The 23,973-nt window shown below is 40.8% G+C and overlaps 1 protein-coding gene across 1 annotated transcript; it reads left to right on the top strand.

The window, feature by feature from the left end:
- Nucleotides 1-15,070: 15,070 nt before the first annotated feature.
- On the top strand, nt 15,071-23,795 carry LOC113496031 (hexokinase-2-like). Its single transcript, XM_026875087.1, has 10 exons — nt 15,071-15,254; nt 19,109-19,262; nt 19,978-20,089; nt 20,431-20,537; nt 20,756-20,976; nt 21,355-21,563; nt 21,704-21,841; nt 21,991-22,136; nt 22,476-22,609; nt 22,882-23,795. Exons 1-10 carry the CDS (start codon nt 15,105-15,107, stop codon nt 22,972-22,974), a joined length of 1,464 nt encoding a protein of 487 aa, XP_026730888.1. The 5' UTR covers nt 15,071-15,104; the 3' UTR covers nt 22,975-23,795.
- The last annotated feature ends 178 nt before the right edge of the window (nt 23,796-23,973 follow it).

Below are 23,973 nucleotides of genomic sequence, written 5' to 3'. Positions count from 1 at the left end.
CCCAATTATTCATGATTATGTCTTATCTTTGAGTTAATAATAATAAACGGACAAAACCGGTTTTATCCGACTTTTTCAATCTTCTATTTGTTATTTAAATGATTAAGTATATGTCCAATAGTTAAGAAAAGGGCATCGTAATTACGTGGGAATATAAAATATTAATATTAAATAAATATTGTAATTTTGAAAACGACTGTACTGCTGTAAAATGTTTATGTTTCATTCAAGAAGACTTTAATAGAAGAAGATCATTTTTCTTTTTATACAGCAAATATTAAGATACTCCGAATAAATAATTGTAAACTTACAGTGCAATGTGTAACGTGGCAGCCGTGGCAGGAGTAACTCTTTATTATAAGTTGTTGTTGGGCCAAAAATATTTTTCTTTATTTTTAAGATGCACAAAATGTGAACTAAATCATGTGTAAGTGTGTGTAAATATGTCAATGTACCTAATATAATGACGACCGACGTACTGTAACCATATTTTTATTTTTATTGTATCTTTCGTGATGATAATAGAAACTTAAAAGATGCAACGGTTTATTACTACTTAGCAGTTTCGGACCAAACCGGAGTCCTTAATCATACGCTGACACGGCGGCGGGATCAAACTATCTCTCGCATGCATCTTTTTAGCACTGAAACTAGCTTAGAGAAGGACAGGGAGGGGGGGGGGGGGTAACAGATTAAAAATACAACAGTTGTAATGTATGTAACCGGTATTCAGGCTGATTTTGTTTTATTAAAGACTAGTAATAAAAAAGGATAACGCTATACGGACCTATAGCGACATCCCTTTCTCACAATGAACGTTGCATGCTTTAACACTGAAATGCGGCCTCAGGCATTAATTACTTAGTAAGTTTAGATGTATACTTAGCACAATTGTGAATAGGTTGAGTTTCTGTTCGGGAACATCGCGTTGGCTGTTAACTTTACATACTTGTTTGAATATACCTCGCTTGAGACGGTTTCGTGCATGAACATAATTGAAAAGCCAATCGTTTATAATAAATTAAATTGGCAAAGTATTCCTTACCCTAACGGAATCCCAGTAAAAGGAAATATAGCCTGTGACACCATCGTCTGTCTGTCAGCCTGTGTATCTCCTTATACCGTGATTGCGAAACACTTGTGTATATACCGTAGAGCAATAAATACGAACTTGTTTAGAACATAAATCTGATGGTTGACCAATGTTGATTTTCTTTGTCTATTTATAAAGAACCTTTAGTGTCGCGAGACTGACTGGCACTTTACCTATTTTTCTAATTACGTACAAAATTTGCATGAGAGAGATTTGCATGAGAGAGTGGCTTTATTGTCGTGTACAAAATGCTGAGGTCTATTCAAACACGTTGTGTAGTACTGTAAGTTTAGGTTGTGTGACGTCAGTGCTGTGTAATGACGTAATAAGACGTAATACTAATAAGTCGGTTAAGTTAATGTAAGTGAATGCAATCCTAGTATTGCGTACAAGTGCCTCACGTTGTGATAATATGTGTATAGTGAGGGGAGCGCGGGGTTCGTTATACTGAATTGTTAGCCTGTTTAACTGTACTCTAATCGTGAAGCTACTCCAAAAAGGAAAACTAATCTTAGACTAGAGAATCTAAATCTAAGTGTCTCTTCACATGTTAAATATATAAACGACTGATTTACTTTAGTGGTATATTGATTTGGTAATCTTAATTATTGTTTCACGTTAGTAGCAAATAAATGATTTCACGCTATTCTATATATAACAAAAAAATGGCGGCCGTAATTTATTTTCTATATCTCTGTCAATACAATATGAAACGTTACTTCTGTTCAGATGGTGATAAGATCAAAATGCATCTTTCAAATATAAAGATTATTTAATTAGCTGAGTCCTACTAAAATAGTAATTAATAAGTGTGAGCTCGTTGCTAAGCCCGGCGTCCCCCGCGCCGCCCCGTGTATATAGTATAGCTAGTCGTAAGTCCCGCGCCGCGTACATCGTCCACACGTCACGTACGTCCTGTACCTGTCGTTCCTGACGTACCTGCCGTACGTAGTTGATACGCGGTGCCCACTCTGTCACCATGTAACATAAAACACGTATTTTTGTAATCATTTCATAATAAAACGCATCTTTTTATTCCTTCCACAATGTAATTTTTTTGAACTGCTTAGTAATAAGTTGTTCTAAGTTTAGAAGGGGGGGGGGGAGGTACAAATAGCAACGAAAGTCGGTACACTAAATCAAGTTCATGAAAATGTTATTGAAACCTCATAAAATTAGTGTTTATTATTTCTTCTCAAGGTAGTAAGATACGAAATGTCGATTTCTGAAAAAAAATAAAAATACCTGTCGTGAAATATCTCCTGCTAACAGAATAAATGCTTTTTTGTTTAACCTACATTCCCAATACAAAGTTATTGTTTTAGAAGCCTCCTACGACAGGTAGTGTGTGTCGACTTGTGTTGCTGCCTGTACCAGTGAGTAAGAGCACAGTGGATACTTGTAACACTTGTTATTTCTGAATACGATCATCAATAAACTGTAACAAATGGAAAGGTTTGTTTGACTTAACTATCTCTCGCACGGGGAGACAATACCGCAATAAACTAAGTTTCCACAGACATGTGTTAATATAAATGATTATTGATAAGGAGTGTATCTACATATATAAGTAACAAATAATATTTCCGCACTTATTGTTTTCATACAAATGCTGTCCAACGCGGGTTCGAACCTGCGACACGTCGCGTTGGGTTTGTCGTTGAGACCTCAACCACTCGGCTTTCACTGTTACCAAGTCACTATTTAAGGAATGAGCACTTCTCATACGCAAAAGTCATATCATATCTTTAATTGTGTAGATACAATCATTATTCAGGTACCCATGTCTAGTGGTATTCGGTATTGGCGGTAATCAGCGGATTATATTCAGCTCGCGATACCGCGGGCAGGCGAGCCACGCCGACAGATAAACTAGGCTTAATCCTAGGAACGATAGATACAAAATACAGTAGTCATTGGAGCTGAAAACGTCTTTACAGTGGTATGTTAAATGTTTTCTACATGAGGCCTTTAAATATAGGGTGTGTAAATAAGTTGTAACATTAAATGCTAACTTTAATGTTGTCTCATATCATATCAGTTTAATCGCCTCTTTATTGATATCGCTGTAGTTGTGGTACCGTGACAGTGCACTAAACGTACAGTAGGCCCTCTGCACTTTGAACCTTTATAAACAATCTAGACGCTTTGTAAAAAATACTTGTAAGTTTAAAAAACCCGGCCAAGTGCGAGTCGGACTCGCGCACCGAGGGTTCCGTACAAACCTGCAAGGTTTACAAAGTTCGTTCATTACGACAATCGAGTCATATAAATATATATTTTGAAATGTAACTAAAAATTTATGGTTTTCGTAATTTTTCCTTTATCTATGCTATAAGACGTTGCTTCGTACCAAATTTCAAGATTCTGAGTTCACGGGAAGCACCCTGTAGGTTTTGATTCCCTTGCAAGTGTCGAAAATTTGCGGCATAAACGGCTGTATCTTTTGATTGCGTTGCCTTAGAAGTTTGATTTTTTCACAGCTTCAAGGGACAGTAGACCTGAGTAATTGATATAAATTTCAGCTTCATACCTCCACGCGTTCCCGAGAAAAAGGGTCTTGACAGACGGACGGACGGACGGACGGACAGACGGACAACAAAGTGATCCTATAAGGGTTCCGTTTTTTACTTTTGAGGTACGGAACCCTAAAAATAACAATTAAGACTTTTTTCTTTCCTATGACTCTCGGCCCAGCCCTAGCGGTATGCGTATGCTATCAAGACATTCTAAATGTTCCTGTTAGAGTCACTAAACACATCAAGAACGTCTTAAACCAAAATTGTCGCATTTGTCAAAGCAAGACACCACTCCTCACGAGGTAGACAGCCGTCCTCATTCTCTACTGTGAGAAAAATATTAATAAACGAATAATAGTTTAGAAAAACGTTTTTTTTTTCTTATGCACAGTAACAAAAAAATAAAGTCATTGGCGATTTAATAAATTTTCTTAATTATTATTTCGCTCTTCTTTATAATGTTATCTTTTCGTTCAGCATGGTGACAGCTTGCATCATTACCTATTTTGCTCCGGTTAAGAAAAGTGCAGTTCTGTGTTTACGGCACAAGTGAGGCGCGTGTAGCGTCGTGTGAAGTGGACACTGACCTGCGACCAGTGACCCCCACTGTGCCATCACACTTGATTACCGATACTAATTAATGCTGATAAGGTTTCAATATCAACCTAACGTAAGCAATAGCTGAAGTTAAGTTGGTCATAAACCATGACCAACTAAGAAAACAACCTCGACTCTCATTTTCTACTCTCACCGTACCTACCTCGCTACATCTGCAGGCAACTGTAATGAGATAGACCACACTGCGATGTAGCGTTAAGTATTTCATGAAGATTATCTTCAAAAGAATCAAATTGTTGCATTTAAAAAATAAAGGTGAGCGGATAAGATTTTCTAAGATTCTAGGAAGCATTTGTTACAACAAAAAATGTTTTACCTGGCTGAATACATTAAGACCAACTTATTAAACCAAGTAATTAAATCCAATATAAGATTTAAACAAGCGACCGCTACTTAGAGAACGAATTTTCTCCCATTCATAGGTTTGTTTTTAATGAGTCGACATCAACTCAAAATGTCGTAAAATATAATTTATGAAAGCCTCTCTCGTTAATTACATACAGCTTAGCTGATGTCGGTAATTTATGGATTGACATGTTACCTAAAACCAGTACAAGTACTCTAGTTTTGGAAAGTGGAGTCAAGCTGCGACTCAACTTTCCAACGTCAACTTTTCTAAAGCTTATTAAAATTCCAAGGAAAACCTACACGGATTACAAATTCCATTGAACGAAAACTCAACTAATAATGTTGTAATGTTTGTTTTTATAATTCATCAAGTTGCATCAATGGCACTTGCCCAAAAAACTTATCTCGTATTTATTAATTACGCGAGGCTGTGATCCGGTCGGTGCGGTTGCGGCAGCGCCTGTAGCAGCCGGCCGGAGTGCGGAGTGCCCGCGGCTGGGGCAGAGCAGGCACACTAGAGGGGCTCCTTCATTTGTCCGCGTGCGTGCAGCAGGCTCGCGGGTCGCGCTGCTGTCCGCCGCGGCAGTGTGCGAGCGCGCGCGGTCCGCAGTGCACGTCCCTCGGCAGTCCCTCCCGCACGCGCTAACACTCTCGTATTCTTTTCTCAATAATATCAGTCGACCTTGGCGCTATTTCGACGCCAGAATACGCACGACCAGCCCGGAGCCATGTGAGTATCTGTTATAATCAGCATCACTTTGCGAACACCGAAAATAGTTTTATGGAATTTATCTATAGACTATATCTATCGTGAAATTATAAATTTTATAAATAAAATATACCTTGAGTTGAGGATTGCGCAAAAAGTATCCGTACTCTGTCTGCAAACATAAAAAAGTCCGGTGAATAGCCTGTCAAACAGCAGAATATTCAATACAGCGGACACTGAAACAGCTGAAACGTTACAACAATATTTACGGAAGACAAGCGCGCGGCAAACCTCAGCCGTGTTATTGTTCCCGACACGACCGTCAATACACACTTACTTCATGAATGAAACATTAAATATCAATTAGAAAATACTGTTATATTAATAGATTTGTTACAATTACGTGAAATCAAACTATTTTATTGCATATCTAATGCGTATCATTCCGAAACGATTAGCATTTTATCAATATTCAACAAATCGCGGAATCAGTTGTCGGTGCGTATCTGCTGCCTACCGAGCACGCACTTCTAATTCCATTAGTCAAAGTAATCAATGTTGATGAGATCGCGAATAAACAGCTAATTGAAAGAAAAAAAGCTTGTTGATGTTTTTGTAGGTCGTAAACATACGTATCTGTATGTTCAGTGTGGTATGTAGTTACTCGTAGGTAGAGTATAGACGGATGACGGACGTCCCAATCAGCGGCGAAACGCGTCCGCGAGCGCGGGCGCAGGCGACCCGCGCCGACCTCACGGAGAAAGATCTAGCCAGTAAACAGATAGCCTTATCGGCTGAAGTTCACTGAAAACAACTCACAGATATGGCGTGGTTACTGATAGTCCGCGTGACTGCAGCCTCTTGGTTCGCCTCCTCAGACCACGCCGCTTTCATTGACGGCGTTTATTGTGATATGTGCGTCCTTTAATCTCAATAATTGTTATTTGAGCGATATTACTCGCTAATTGATAGTAAATATCTGATACTATATAATATGCGTCCGCGTCACGTCACGGCGCGCTGCGGGCGCGGCGAAGGTGTGTTTACCTAAATCATTCTTGTTACACTTGAACTGACGCTAATGGATTCCATCTCCCGCGCTCGAGAACGCACAACTATCTGATTGAAACTGTTATGGGACGATGTAATTATTTAGACCTGTAGGCTTAATTCCAAAACCGGTTTGATTCAGTTTTTGATTTTGATTAGCATTTGATTGGGTACTGAAATGATACCATCGATTATATCAAGATCGAGTAGCAAATCAGTGTTAGTTGTTAGTTGTTGTCGTAGATTCAAATCGTGTCACTACACCAAAACAAAACTCTGGTCCAGCTCCAGAACTGCGGGTTTAATCGAATTCTTATCGAAGGTACTTAAGCCATCATGTCGTCATGCGGCTTTTACATTTCCAATTCTACATTCTGTAATAGTACGGAATGCTCAGTATACGAGTAGAACTTACAATAGGAATAAATGTCTCAAATGGTCATCTGCATCCTTCTTAACGACATATTGGTTGTGATTGTGATAAAGACGTTTCGCGTACTCGTGCAATAGGGGCTGTGATTGTGTAACAGCACTAACGGCCTATAAATAACTGTCGGCAGTTGATCTGGTGACTGCAGTGAATAGGATCGGTTCCGACACGTCCTGCACTAAATATCCATTGAGGAGACGGCGCGGCGGCACGCAGGCGACGGCGGGGGCAGGCGTGCGGGCGGCGGGGGGGGGAGACACGTGCAGGGATGTGCTGGTCAGACCTAATGATCGGTACATCCCTATGCAAACCAGGAAGTTATTAACACAATCATCAGACATCACGAGAACGAATTTCGAAAAGTCTGAAAACAAAGCCTCACGTTTTCCTCGTGACGTATTCTGCAGCAACCCTTGTAGAACTCTGACCTCGTTATCATTAATATCTTTGATTAGGACGGCTCCTAATTGCCAGACAATTGCTCTAATCAGCGTCACGTGCAACAACAGTCACTAGAGCTGAGCTGATTCCCAATCCGAGTTCGGTATGGGTAGATTGCATTGCCTTTGCTTTTATTGTTTTTAAACCCGAAGTTTAAGATTATCCCCGCTTTTTTGAAGTTTTTGACACTAGTATGGCATGTTTGTTAAAGCAGTGTGTATCGCTATCGATGTTGTCTCATCACATCACATCTTATGCTCAGGTGGCGGAACTAATCACAACAAATGACGCTCGCGGTGTTGTTGTGTTTTACTTCATCTATCTTACCTTTACAGATAGGTGTAGGTAGAGATGCAGGCTTTTTATATTTATGTGAAGTTAAAAAAGTTGCTTATATAATAATTGCTTAATCATTATCAAGTCCACGTATGAAATGATGGTGCGAGTGGTTTAAGTTAAACCAATATCGCAAGTGTCGTTTCGTCTCCCGTTGGCGCCGGCTCCGTAAAGTAATTAATAAATTACACATCATAGACTACACTTGTTGCATGCATCTGATATATTAAGTAGTTCTTGGGCACATTCTATACCTTCTTCGTTATTACGATGGTAGAAGACTCTATAATTTGTTAATAATTTAATGTGGAATGACTGCATCTCGAACCATTTATAGTTAGAAAAAGTAGCTTTAGCTTGGCGGCTGATTACGAGGACTAAGCCCATTTGTATCCATATTATAAACAAATGAATCTCTATCGTATTGCTCACACCGCTCTCCGTATTTGATATTATATACTTACGTTTTGAAGTTATGTAACGATTAAGTGGTATGGTAAATTATAATTCTTATAGATTAATACTTAGTTATGCTGTATAATAGACGTGCCTCTACAGCTCGTCAGGTTGGCAGTACGTCCGCAAGGTCGCGCGCTGCACAAGTTCATTAACTAGAGGTGCGCGTGCGCAGGCCGCGTCACCTCCTCGTGTTTACCATATTCTAGTATTTATTATAATATACGACAGTACTTGCAGAAGATTTGTCTTGAAATGTCTTCCAAAGTCCAGAGTATATATTATTGAACGTCACTTTCTTTTATCCAACACATCTTAAATCCGTACCCAAACCAAGCAGTAAATAGTACTTAGTCATCGAGATCGATCCAAGATAAATTATTTACGCATGCCTTCTGTATAGAATCACAATTACTTTGCATTAGTCCCTATGCATGCAGTCAACTTAACTGTGATCATGATTTTGATAAATCACAGCAAAATCTTACATACCATCCTGTCATATCTCTGTATTCGTGTAAATAGGTTTTTAATCTAAGTGTGCGCCTTCTGCAGCGTACAATACCGGCCACATAATGACCGTCTTCGTCTCTACTCCATCACATTATCATTCACTACATCACGTCGCGTCTCCTCACAATGCGCGCGTGTTTGTGTGTGTGTGCTAGTCGCCCAGTATCGATATTATCGGCCTTCTCCAACAGCTCCGGTCACTCCGACCGGTCTGTGTGTTCCCAGACCTCCCCGACGCGACGTCGCAAATTACCCATTTAAGCCAATAAATCAGTGTGGCGCGAGCACTGTCTCCAACTCATAGATTGTATCGAGTTCTCCCGGTTGAGCCAATGCACAAGTACCCACGTGTAAAACACTAGCTAAAAAATCGAACTGACAAATAACGAGGATTTATATTTTAAAAAAAAACAAAACGATAGATTATAAGATTACCTACGTCCTGAAATGCCAAAAATTCATAAACTCTAAGTAATATAGACTAATGCGACACTTTGTTCTGGAATATTCTTTATTTGTACGAAGTGCTATGTGGAGGCGGGGTCGCACCACAAGCCATGCCTCCGCCGTGCGGACTAATGATAAAATTGGTAATCATAAATTATTTTGACAGCGCATAATCTAGTGCTTATACATTTTTATCAGCTCTACATAATGAGATGCACGTAGCTGTGCATTAAGTGATGTGCACATAGTAAATTCAAGATATCAAAATATTTTAATAGCAAACTTATGGAACAATACAAGTTCGAGTAAAGCATTATCACATAAATAAAGTAGAGCGCGTTTACGTCAAGCGTCAGTCGTTGGAGCTCAGCTGAGGAGTGACTACCTGAGTACAGTAAGTAGTCACGACCAGCTGTTAATAACACAATTACCAGCGATCATATCGCTCGAGGAAAATCTATCGTAAAGCATCGAGTGTGGGATGAGTGGCGGCGATGACGGCCAGACTCTCAATTAATCCTAGATTGACAATACTGCGTCGTTATCTTGTCAAGCTTTATTATTTCAACGAACCATTCTGTGGTGGATAATCTATTTGACGAAGCAAGGAACCATTATTAATCGTTTTGTCTCTTTTTGTGTATTGTCATCTTTGTTTTTTTTGCTTATAAATTGAAATTTATAAGCAAAGAGGCTACAATAAATCTAGAATATGAATATTCTAGATTTATTGTAGCCTCCACCTAGTCCCTAAAATTGCTGAAGTTCCCATGAGGGATTGATCACTCTCTCAGCAAGTGATCTCTATATTGGTACCAATTGTCGCGGGCTGCACACACAAGATTTCGGTCACTTTGTCCAGTCCCTATTGTCGACAAATCTTGATCTGAACACGTGATTGCTTCTAGAAGCTTCCCCTCACAATATTAGGTATCATCATCTGTATTTTAGTCCTATTGATAACGAGTTCATCTAAATGCAAACGTTATCGCATGATTACAGTATAATATACCAAAGGAGGTGAAGCCATACAGTGCGGTGATAATGAAATCACACATTTTCGAGACACAACAAATTTATTACTAGGTCGCTACTTTTGGTCTAGGATTTGGTCTGTTATTATTGTAGAGTTATTCAGTCACAACGTCAGCGTGTGTTAGATATAAAAAATTGAGTTAATCGCAAGACAAAGTGCGGTACGATTGTCAATGAACAGGTCCACGTGGTCCACCACATGAATCGCACCATTACATTATAAAGCCGGCGCCCACTGACGCGCAACGCATCATCACCTGCTGCAGTTATTACGAGTGTAACATTACGTACGTAAACAACGCGACTGTCTCGACACACCTCAGCGGCACGCCACTCGGACTAGCGCCGGACTCTCCACGCGTAACTGTGAATGAAAACAATCGTGTGAGCGATGACATTAGCAATTCATTACTTATTACTACTTTCTTGCACTTTTATTCACTTAATAGTGTTGTTTCATGAAGCATTTGAGTACACAATATGTTTACTCTACTAAAAAACATCTTGAAACGTATAAGGATGGATTCGAAGAGCAAGAGCCTAGTGCCAAGGCCTATGCCCAACAGTAGGTTTCTCAAGGTTAAAGACGATATCAAAGATCTCTCATTATCATAGAGCACCAACAGTATGCTTTGGGTGTGTTACGAGTTGCATCTGATGACGTGTGCGCCTGCGCAGCACGCGGAAGTCATTAAACACTGTGACAGCTGAATTGTCGCGATCTTATCTCGTGAGATCTTCCATTAAACTATAATTATGTCGTTTGCAATAAGTACTGGGTCCAGGTAGAGTCAGAAGCAAGAGTCGGCAACATATTGTCATTATACATCCAAACATGTACGAATGGTGCTTAGTATCGTTATCAGTTAGTTACATTTTAAAACAGCAGTCACTCATTGGATTTAGTTGTATGTACTCGTAGTTGTTTTGAGAATCTGATATAAATAACTGACTCCTGTTGCTTCTCGTACTTGGTACTTCACAGCGTACGTAAGGTCTGCGCGAGCTTGCCTACTACTGCCTACCTCCTCGGCAGTCTCCTTGGGATCGTTTAGGTACTTAATATTAATTGGCCGTGTTCTGTGGGAGTCTGGAAATAATCAATAACTACTGATAAGGCTAGCTCGTAAAGTAATTACAGTAAATTGAAGTCAAGCGGCGCGAGTTCACGATATATAATCAGGCAGAAATTTCTTTATCATTACATGAGGCGTAATTTTAGTATCTTTATTTTTTATATTATTTAATCCATTACGCATGTCTACAAATACATCAATACATGTAATAATTACTGCTTATATTAGTTTTTTTATTTATTATTGTAAATTCATCAACTGTGCAGTGTTTGAGGTGTTTGTTGTTGTTATTTCCTACAGCCATTTACTACCATCAAACTTATAAGTGACAGCGCTACCCGGCGGAGAGCGGCGTCTGCCACACACAACGGGAATATTATTTGTAGATTTTTATGAGGTCTGATTACAATTACATCTACCATTCAGTGTTGGGTTGTGTGTCACTTGCGGATACTTCACGGTGTTAATATGATCTTATTTACGTCACGTTGAAGTTGACATCGTTCGCCGCACGTGTTACGAATAGCCGTGTATCAAATGTAGAGTCTAAATATCTCAGTTTTTATTAGTATTTTAAACTCATTCAGCTTTTTTAGTTCTACAATTTAAAACTTCTAAGATATATTCCAATTTGTATTCATTTTAAAATTCCTTCATCGTGTTTCAGGTATTTTTTCAAATCCATAGGCACCTTATTTAAAGGGTAAACTGCCGTGTGGTGTTTCTTGTTCTATTAAGTAATGTCTGAAAGCACTCCTGGTAAGGCAGTGTGTAGGAGTTCACATAGATCTTTCTTGTTTTCTTGTTTCAAATTCACATATTTATTATAAATTTCAGCCAAATCTATAATGACCGACACTTAAGATACTGGATCTAAATAAACATCAGTTATATAACCACATAGATGCCTACATTGTTGTGTCTGCTAGGATGCGCCAGATCACGTATTATAATTGGTACTTACTTGTTATCGAGTCATATACTATCTAAAAATAATAAGGAAAAATGTAGTGTCTGTAAGTGTGTGTATGTTTTCCAATCTGGAGCCTGGGAACATGTTGACAATCGAAGTAGCTTTACATCCAGTAGATGGCAGAAGTAGCCTAAACACAGTTCTTCAATCGTGAAGATAACAATTAGAAATTTTACTTGTTGAGTGGTATATGGTATAATATACCACTCAATAACACTTTTAAGGTAACACTGAATTCAAACTTTGCAATATCCTTACTTTAAGACTTGAAAGCTGTCCCCGGCAAGCCGGCAGTCTCGTGGGACAGTACTATCGCAGCTTAGCTACACAATATTTATATCTAAACATGTTAATTACCAGATTCCCGAAGTTTCGTTATCAAGCCGCGCGATAATGAAATAGTTCATTCCTCCTACACTTACCTACTCCACGCTATCTCCTAAACACAATATAAACTCATTTGATAACGGAATTTTTGCCATTAAATTATAATAACGCGTCGATTTACGAATTATAAGCAAGAGGTATCTAGAGAGATATGATCTGGTCCAGGGACAATGTCGCGGCTATCGGGGGCGCGCGATAACCTGCGCCCGCGCCCCCGCGCCCCTGCGCCCCCAGCCCGCTTGTTACGTAACGTAGCAGTCGCGGTTCGCGCTAATTACAGCTCTATCACAAACAGCTAAAGTTCAACTAGATCTGGACTACGCCCGTGACGTCATACAGATAAACACTTCTATATTACACTTATCTTGTTATTAATGAATGGCTAATTATTTGACAATAGTGGCAGTAGTGGCGCTTCTCTCCAGCCGTCCATCAACAATATTTAAGGTAAAACACATGTCCTAAAATTGTGTCACGTAAACGTAATATGGAATGTATACGTGGAATGATTAGAAAACTCGGTGCAGACAGTATCGACCGCTTGTACCAAATATCGACAGCCTACTGTGTGTGGCGCTACGAGCTGTTTGTGGCGAGACTCATAAATACATCATGATAGTCGCTGTTTACATGTTGGCCACTCCTCCACCAACATTTGACAAATGTCGTGTTCCACAGAAATAGAGAAATAGTCCAATGTTGCGGAACACCTCGCGCTGTTGCAGTGTGCGTGTGTGCGTGTTTAACAAATAACTATAGTGTGTGGTATCACTGTGTGGGTGCTGGCGTTAATGAGGACGGGATAAAAATATGATCATTATGTGTTTGCAGTGTCAGATCTAGGTCGGATGCTTCGACAGTAAAGGCAGTGGCAATGAGAAAAGCTTTAATACCTGATTGCGGTACTGTGTTGATATCAATATCCTATTTTTCCGATTTAGATTGATTTTCGATACAATTTCTCCTCACCTCATCACCTCCCACCGTGAGCTGTCAAGATGTCTTCAGATAACGTTTGTTCCATAGTAATTCCACACTAAACGTATTATTTCACTTTATGAGACGTACTTACCCAGCTATCTGCCAGATTTAGATAAGTTTGATAACTCGTTGCATCTACGTGCGCTCGCGCATCTAGTCGGTTCATTGTTTTTGATCTATACCGCTAACTCCTTTTATTAACTTGCGAGTATTAAGAAATATTTCGTTACCCCAAACATTGGTCTCAATAGTAGTACCTCGGGTATTGGCTATGGGCCGGTTTACATTATCTTAGTGTTTAGGTGAATAAAATTTTATCGCTATAGCACAATAATTTCCTTTATCATAAAGCATTCAACTCAAATCAAAGATTTCGCAAGCCACGGCCACAAGATAAATAGTTGTGTGAAGGTTGGGGATTATTCCAATGTCCAACATTGGCGCAGTGTTGGCGGTGGGCGCGGCGCCACGTCTCCAGGCGCCTCGCTACACACACAGTATATTGTGTACGATGCTTTTAAAGTTCATGTTGAACCCCGCTGCCTCGCTAAGGTGAACAGCCCGCGAGCAGTGCGCGGACACAGGCGGAGCCACGTGCCGCCACTAGCAGATATCGAGAGTTCTACTGGTGAGACCACAAACTGGATCGCTCTACAAACACTACTTACATTGATAATTCTAATGGATGAAACCGGAAACTTTGATGTTATGTAGGCATATTTTTGTTTTTTTACCGAATGTTATGTCTTGTAGAGGAAAAAAAAACTAAAAAATTGTTGATTTAAAACTATTTATGTCAATGTAATATAAAAAGCAGCAAACAAAATTACTTTGAAACGCACCTCTCTGCTCTCCATACAAAACTGAAAACACGATATACGAATATGATATGATACGAATGGCGACATAAATACAATGTAAAATGTAGCTGCATACTAGTGTATATAGAAATCGTTAATAAACAAAATAGAGTTTATCTTGTTCCTTCGCTCAAAACATATTACCACGTTGGGCGCCATTAATTATTCTTACTTATCATAATGAACAACAAAAATCTTTTAACCAGTATTAATTATTAGCACTAGGTATTTGGTTACTCATTATCGCGTGTTTTTTCCTCAAATGGAATTATTTGGCGAGCGGCGCTGGGGGTCAGCGGTGTCGTGAAATTTATTGTTTTTGTCAAAGTCGCGACCTCTGGTATCACACTGATTAAAAACATCAAATATTGTTTATGTTATGATTTTAGAGTCAGTTCAGTGCTCAGTCTGTTGCTCGGCGTCAGCTTGTTGGTAACGCTAAGAATACGCTGAAGAGTTTGATTTTGTTTTTCTCTTAATCGCTCTAGTTGTGCATAATAATATTATCATTAGGGGAAGAGCCTTGACCAACTCCTGAGGAAGCTTTCGTTTTGCGTCTGGGTCAAGGTCTAATTAAAAAATCGGTACTTTTTGTCACGGCGCGAATCGTAACGAAGTTCCTTTTTTGTGGAGCTAAAACCACCGGCAGCTTGGATCCTGATCCCTTTGCCAGTTGGACCTCTAAATAATGTAAATAAAGTGTACATCACTTTTATTTATTTTTACATTTATTACAGTAATAAATATGTATAAACTTAAATACAGGATTGTACAATAATATAATCATCTTTTGTCAACAGAACCAGTCAGTTCGATTCCCGTGAAGGCGACGATGTCAGCGGCGGTGGAGAGCGCGCGCGCGGCGGTCAACGGGCGCGTGAACGGGCACCGGCCCGCTTCCGGCGCCGCACCCGCAGTGCCCTGGGAGGACCAGTTCCTGCCCACACCACTACGGCTTGATGACAAGATACGCACACAGAAGGTAAGACTTCTTCTTTTATGTCCTTAAATTTGCAGCTAATTCTGTGAAAAAGTTAAGATTATTTGTGTTAAACTAAGCCACCGAAGTTTATTACTCGCTATTTTATTTTTTGGTAATCGTACGAAGGTAGATTTAATTGAAAATATTTCTCGATTCGCTGCGCTTAGGAAAATAGGAAAAAGTACGATAGCTTGTCATCGGCGCAAAATAAAATAATTCTTCCATTTGACAATTACGATGAAACAGATCAATCATTGTGATCGAAATATAAATAACAGAATGAGTCTTGGATTAGAATGAGCATTGTCTTACACGAAGTATGTATTGCAGCCTCCATAAGACTCTACATCATAAAACATTGCATAACCAGATAAATATTGGGAGAGGTACAGAAGGAATTCCGTTGACTTTTAGCAGTTTTCTGTCCGAGTTAGTAGTTACCAAGCACCCATGTTTGCGAATCTGACACTTATAATACAAATCTTGAAGGGACAGCGGCGACCCGTATACATGTTTAATGATGTGCAGATGACTTGGTGCGCGAGGCGGTGACGTAGACGGACGTTATGGGACTCTTGTGTGTCGCATTAACGATGTTAAATACACTTGCTATAATGAATATGGATATTACCAATCAAATAACAGCAAAAAACTTGATTAACATACCAAATGGACAACATAGACTATTATTAATGTAATGACTTGTATCGAAGTCGTTACAACTAATAGTTTGATGTCCTGACTGATGGTATCAATGAGTGTTCGGGACGTCATCGTCACACAAAACTCATCCAATTATCGTCGCGTGGTCACCGTCGCCGGCTGCTCAATTGGCTACCAATTGCTCCTCCACTTCAGCTCAGTTCAGTCACTTAGGACCCCCTCCCCGGCCTAGTGGTACACAAATAGCAACACCATGTATGCTCTATACAGGCTGGTGTATTTCGGTACTCATTGTATGTAATTTGTGGCCGAGTGCGCGGCGCGGGTCTGACCTCTGAACCCTGAGGTTTGGTTAAGTAATATTGTAATGATCGTAGAGTTTGTTTTTACGACAGCTAAGTGGAAAGAATAAAATTATTTTAAAGACGCAAAAACCGATCGTTTTTGCGTCTTTAAAATAATTCCATTCTAAACAGCTGCCATAATATGTACTTCTTACTATTTTACTAATTATTAATTATGTATTTTTGCTAACGCTGATCTGAAAGACTTCACCGTGACGACTATAATATAAATTCTTTATCAAAAACAAAACAATCACCAAATAAGTTAGAATTTGGCAGGTGTACTTACGTAGCGTGCATGTAGCTTGTTACTGTTTCTACTATTACTGGTGTATCATGTAAATATGCCGAAGTGTCACAACAAACATATTATTCGTAGGAACCATGTTATCAGTGTAAACATTACTTGTTCGAGATTGTTTTTCGGAGCTGTTTGCTTTGCGTAATGTTTTGTTTGTGAGTGGTTCAGACCGGACTCGCACCGGACACTCGCTGGTTCAAGTTTAAGAGGGTTTATATTAGTTAAGCTATATCTACATTATGGTGTCTACAAGATTGTTGCGCATCAGTGTGTTTGATAGTGGAATATTAAGATACTTGAAGTTGATGCAATCGGTACTAACGATAGTAGTGTGAATGTGATTAATGTTCAGATATTCGTACACGAAGTTTAGTGTTTTAATATTTTTTGTATGATCAGAGATTTAATGATGATGATGTTTGGTCAAGTCGTTGTACACGTAGAGACGTATCCATTATCTATATCAGTTTTGAATCGTTTACACGAACTATTCATACAGTTTGCTATCCCTTCCCTTCATTCTTGTTGTTTTCAAATATGTCATGTCTAGACAAATAACCGGTAAAGGTCAGGGCCGGCACAGAGTAGTGTGCACACAGAGAGCGCCGCAGTCTGCGCGGCGGCTACTCTGTATAGTGCGTACCACCTGTTGACCTGTACCTACATAACAATATTGTTATTATTATAGTGGACTATATATCCAGAAGCTGCATCAATGCGTGACGTCACCAGCGATAGTATCTCGGCGTACAATCAGGCCGCATGCGCACGCGCAGACCGCGCCGCAATTAAAGCAATCAGAGACAATTGTTGAACAGCATCACATGCCGGAGGAGCTCACCACACATGTAGCTCCCATTGTAACATGTTTGTGTTTGTTCATGTCTACATGTTTACTTACGCAAATTATTTATCTAAGCAATAAAGTTTATTATCATAGGTATAAGTAAAATATTTATGTTTGTGACAGTCCGCAAGTAGCGTTAGTTAGTGATAGCGGGTATCTGGCGATATGTGTATCCTTGTCAACCTGCAGTTTATGGCGCCATATAACAATATAACACTTATTATTGCTACTGTAATTTTATTACTCGCCTGGTGGCCGCCTTAGCACCGCACTGATATCACTGCGGCTCTGTGAATCCATTGCTGAATAAAACTGGAACAACTTCCTTTAGGAAAATAAAGTAGAAAACAATAACACTTCTCAGTTCAGCACGCAGCGTGACGTAAGGTATTACATTACCGAAGATCGCTCAAATTATGCTTAGTATAGAGCGTTTATTTATAGATAAAAGCCTCACAAAGCGAAACACACGTCAATTATCAAAGAGTTTGTATGAAACCGACGACGTTTCGATGAAACCCAACCTTTGACGACGTTCGCGTCAGCGCCGCCTGTCGGGTTACATCGATCAGGTTCATTAGATGTTTCGAAAAGTATGAAAATGAATTTTTTTTTTAAGTAAAAAGTAGATTGATTGGATATTTATATTTGATTGTAAGCAACTATGCTAGCTAAGCTGCTTTCACAACTAATTCCGCCCATTAGTTTTTAGAGTGTAAGAAGTCCATGGTTTTTATTCAACGATGAGGTTTAAGGATAGGGTAGGGAAGTGAGCAGGAGATGTGACGTCGTATGCTTGTGAGTGTACCCGCAGGTTATCGGCACGCGTGCGCCCGCGCAGCCCGTGAGGCGCCACGTGCGCCCGCGCATCGCACTAATATATTTCATGTAGTAAACACTCTATACATGTTATTATACACACATTATATTTATGGTACACAATGCTATATTGTCTCCGTGGGAAATTGTAGTGCATTTTTCGTTGTGATTGTCGCTCCTACTGAGTACTGAAAATGGTATAACATTTGGATTGTGGAATAATATGTGTAAACCACGAATTACAAAGCGCAGAGCGCAGTCTCTCTCACACCCGAAACAATAGGCGGTGGGCCATCTGACAAGTAAGTGCAGGAGACCCATAAAACGCTGACTAAAGAGGTCTTCCCTCTCAAAGTTTTATAGTTTACTCTGCGTGAAGTTGGACAAGCGATTGATCACAGCGCGTTGTAGGTGTTGTGTTTGTACACACGGGCCGTCACCCTGGATGATGAAGGGCTTGCACTCCCCCACCCTCTCCGCCCTCCCCTCGCCTCCCCCCCCCCGCTCTGGCCCGCCGCTGGCCGGTGCTACATCAATACCGTCTGAACTCGGCCGTTGATTAAGATTAATGATCTTTATTTCTAATTGATATTTCTTGGGCACGTGTTGCTCGGCAATCTTATACACTGTAATTTACTAGATAATCTTTTGTTTCTGATCTAGATTATTAATGTAGATACAGAGCTTAATATCTGTGATTGTAACGTACCAAACCGAAATCGTAAAGGCAAAAAGTAGCTGATAAATAACAAGTACTGTGCTGTGATGTTTATTTTGGGTGAATATTACGATGCATAGTCTAGCCAATTGGACTTTCTTTAAACTTATTATCTAACAACGATGTCTAATCTCGTATGAACTGTTGTGATTGTGTTTGCAGATCGAGTCCCGGCTGCAGGCGCTGGTGCTGTGCGGCGGCGTGCTGCGGCGCGTGGGCGACGTGTTCGAGGCGGAGCTGGAGCGCGGCCTGCGCGAGCAGCCCTCCAGCCTGCAGATGGAGAACACCTACGTGCCCGAGCTGCCCGACGGCACCGGTCAGTATATTATCGGTATTCGTGGTCAGGGCCGGATTAAGGGGGCAGAGGCCGCACAATTACTAAGACAGGCACTGCCACTCTTATAGTGTCAATAACGTGGGCATTTTACCTTGGGGTCTACCACAATCCCTTTTTTTTCTTTTAATTTTTATCGGCAATGCTAGGCCCCTGTTCATAGTGGGCCCCTTGGCACTGGTCTAAAGTGCTTTATGGATAATACAGTACAGCAGTGTTTGTGGTGCTTAGCAACTGGGTTTAGGTCTGTTGCTGCTGGTCCCTGATCTTTGATTTTGAAGCTTTAGCAGTTGACAAAACTGAAAAATTATCACTAATGTTTCTGATTAAGTATATTTAACTTCTTTACGTTGTTAAACACAGTCCATCTGTGTTTTAATATTTACGTGTTTTCTTCATTTTATATACGACTAGACACTGACGCACAGGCGATGGGCTTGTATGGGAAGCTTATCTGAATAAGATAGGTTCTTCTCCATAAGAATAACATTTTGAAAACTTGCACCTAGAGTCTAGAATATTATTACGTTTTGAAAGTGCCTGGAAAACAGCCTATTTGAAATAAAAAAAAATGATTTTAAGTTTTTAATCTTCTATTTTATACTTAACACTCCTTACGCTACTGGTCTACTGGTATTCTATTTCACACGTAGAAACTAACAAGCACCGACTGTAAGGTACTGTATAATGTTTACAGAGGAGGGCGTGTTCCTGGCGCTGGACCTCGGCGGCACCAACTTCCGCGTGCTGCTGCTGGAGCTGCGCGCCGGCCAGCTGGTGCGCCAGCACGTCAAGCAGTACCACATCAAGTCAGTCACTAACAATACATCATTTATTGTTCAATTTCCATTTATGTGAGAATAACGAGAGCCGTTTTCTTAATCTTTCTCTTTTCATTCATCTCTCACTCTTATTCAAATGACATGAACAAGTACGCCAAGACAAGTATTTGTAGACCACATTAACCCTTGTATAATATAATGCCACCACTCGGCTATCCATACCCTCAAATACTTATAATTTATTTATTTATTTAATACAGCATGGAAGGCTTACAGCTAAATACAATTCTAATAGTAGGAATGTGGGTAGAGATACCGATACGTCCTTGGTTCTCCCAAAACTACAAGGTTTGTGTATCACGTTGCAGCAACGCGTTGCGGCTCGGCACTGGCGACGAGCTATTCAACTTCCTGGCTGACTGCGTGCAGGACTTCGTGCACGAGCTCGGCATGGAGGACCAGGAGTTCTCACTAGGTAAATATTACCTGTACCATATTGTAGATTTACTACCAAAATCATTTTTTTTTGTAGAACAGTTTAAATTTCAGTCTACCCTGTTTATCCCAAAGTTTCGTCTTATATCTCTTTAAGCGGACATTTTCAATTTCCCCTTTCTCATGACCAATTCCAGCTTCACACAATCCTTAAATCTATATTCACTTTTATCCACTCGCCACAATAACATTTTCCAGGGTTCACATTCTCGTTCCCGATGAAGCAGCATTCCATTTCCTCGGGTGAGCTGATCACGTGGACGAAGAGCTTCAAGTGCTCGGGCCTGGAGGGCGTGGACGTGGCGGCGCTGCTGGAGCGCTGCCTGCGCGCGCGCCGCCTGCGCATCACCGTGCGCGTGCTGCTCAACGACACCACCGGGACGCTCGTCGCGGGAGCACACATCGACCCTAACGTCGGGGTACGTACCACACCACCACTCACAAAGCGATACTGAGGAAAAGAGAAACCGGTATTCTATGTTCTTCAAAAAGGAAGCTACTTCATCTTTGAAGCGTCGGACACAGATTCTGATATTTACAATATTGCCTCGCCGCGGAACAAACATATGCAGATCACATGCCTTTTTGAAACGCGGTGATCGAACCCACAGCAGATGGCATGGCGGCAATTGTCGTGGTGTCATGTATACAACTATCTATCTGCTAGAAACTGATAATATTAAGGCCGTACTGTTTCTTACTATTGTTTTTTATACGTTACTGGCTTGTATATAGGTACAAGTAAACCATAACGGAAATAAAACTATATGAATCAATTGAATGTGTGTGGTGTTCAGATCGGTGTGATCCTGGGCACGGGCTCGAACGGCTGCTACATGGAGCGCGCGTCGCGCGTGCAGCACTGGGAGGCGGCGCACGAGCGCGTGCAGGACGTCTGCGTGGACGTGGAGTGGGGCGCCTTCGGGGACAACGGCTGCCTCGACTTCTTCCGCACGGAGTTCGACAAGGAGGTCGACGCCAACTCGCTGCTCGCCACCTCCTTCACGTCAGTAAATGTTTAATTTACCTTTTTACTATCCAATAAAGTTCTAAATATATAAAAGAGTTGATACACCTAATCTGTTAATAATAGTAGAAGGTGAAAACAACCGTTAAAATAGTACAAATGTTTTGTAACTCCTGTAGGTTTGAGAAGTACATCGGCGGCAAGTACCTGGGCTCCCTGCTGAGCGCGGCGCTGGGCGCGCTGGCTCGCGACCAGCTGTTCCCCGCCGAGCCCGAGCCCGACCAGCTGCAGACCGCGCATCTCAGTCTCTTCGAAGAGTTAGTATTACTCTTACTGGTTATCAAGTTTACTGCTTAAATTCTGATAGCAAAAGATCCCTATAGTATTCTCAAGAGATTTGAGGATACTGTGTTACATTTACTCTTCCTTAACGTAATATCATTTGCTCGTTATGTGCATGTTCCAGGGAGAACTGCGCGGGCGAGGTGGCGCAGACGCTGCGCGTGCTGCGCGAGGTGTGTCCGGGGGCGGCGCTGACGGCGCACGACGCGCTCGTCGCGCAGCACGTCGCGCATCTCATCTCCAACCGCGCCGCGCAGCTCGTGTCAGTCTGTGAGTAACCACTGCTAGATACCTACACGTACTGCTCTGGTCTGGTGTTAGGACTGAGATCAGTCAAAATATGATAATGCAACTGAATGTCGCTCTATTTTCATTTTAATTTTAGACTGAAATATAATTTGCACTTTCTTTTTTCTTCCACTTTAAAGCACAAGACGTTGTTCACAAACGGGAATTTTAACACTTCCTTGATCCATAATAACGTCGTATGGTTTTGTAAAAAAATCTGTGAAAAAAGCATTTTGCCAAATGACAGTCCAGAGTTAAGTTACATCTGTACCACTAGCTTAGTAAAAGTGCCCGATTTACACGTGTGTTGGTGTTTTGCAGGTATCGCGACGTTATTGCGGCGCATGCGCAGGCCACACGTGGCGGTGGCGGTGGACGGCTCCGTGTACAAGCACCACCCGCGCATCGCCGGCCTCATGGACAAGTACATCACGCTGCTCGCGCCGGACCACTCGGTAAGCTACTACAACATATTATAATATATGTAGTCACTACTCTGAGGATAGGTCGTTTAATATGTTGTATACATTTTGCACCTCCATGAAATGCTCCCGATAATCAACTGACTGAACATACCACAATACAATTCGGTTTAATTTTTAGAGGAGTGAAATACCTCCTGGAAAAATTAAGTTATCTGTCGGATTTTGTTCTCAACATCCTAGTCTTGTTAGAAATTCTTCTTTTTTGTTAGCATAAGGTGTTTACTATGTATGTGTGTGTACAGTTCTCGTTGCTGGGCGCGGAGGACGGCAGCGGCAAGGGCTCTGCTCTGACGGCCGCCATCGCCGCTCGTATCGCAGCGCGGGACGCCGCCTAGCGCCACCTAGCGCCGCACTCAACAAACCTACTACATTCCTCGCACAAGACGAGCTCCATGATATTGTTTATCGTTATGTGATGTTACGCTCATTTAGATATTAGTGATGGTTGCGTGTGTGTGTGTGTGTGACCGTCGTGTATGACACGAAGAGAGCGCTAAGTTGTGGTCGAGGCAGCCGATGTTGATGTGCTCTCGTACGAGCTGATCATGAGCTGGACTTGGACCGGAAGTAGAATGTGTGTGTGTGTGTGCGTGACCCTCGCCGGTCGAGGTCGTTGTGTAGTTGACGTTTGTTCCAAACGTTTCCTAGTTCGTTACGCGACTCGTAGCGTAGCGGACGTGTCTCGCGTACACACAGGTATTGTTACTACATCACAAACTTGCCAGTAAAGTAATACTATAGTTATTATGGGTGTATATTTTTGTAAGTGTGAAGCGATCTGTAAGTTAAGTGAATACAATTATAAGTTAGGCTATAGAGCCGCGCCCAAGCGGGCCTGGCTCGCGGCAGAGTCGTGCCATACTCACTGCAACTAAAACATCCCACTGCGAGTTCAGTGTCCTTGTATACAGGTGAACACCATCGTCACCTCAGATGACAGGTGGGGTGTGGGGGGGGGGAGTCCGTCGCAGTGTCAACATATCATAGACTGTACAACAGAGCATAAGTAATATGTGAAATAAATAGACTTGTGTAAAGATTTTTAAAAATATTCTGTTTTAAATATAATTAGTTTAAATCTAGAATTATACGTAGATACGCCTATGTTATTGTTTGTAGATTTTTATTATGAGAATAAATATAATGATTTTTTTCATTTTTTTTTTCATTTGACCCCCTTATTAGTAAGGTTACGTCTAAGGCAGTGGCTTTCAAAGGTCGAAAGGAAAGAAATGAAATACAAAATAATAACAAAATTAAATAATATAATTAAAATTAGTCATAATTATAACAAATTTATTAAGAAAATAAATTTAAATAATAATAAATGGTAG

This window comes from Trichoplusia ni, chromosome 7 (genome assembly GCF_003590095.1).
Source record: "Trichoplusia ni isolate ovarian cell line Hi5 chromosome 7, tn1, whole genome shotgun sequence".
Taxonomy (NCBI): Eukaryota; Metazoa; Arthropoda; class Insecta; order Lepidoptera; family Noctuidae; genus Trichoplusia; species Trichoplusia ni.
The sequence above is the reverse complement of the archived record's forward strand: the minus strand, read 5'-3'. Positions and strand labels throughout refer to the sequence as shown.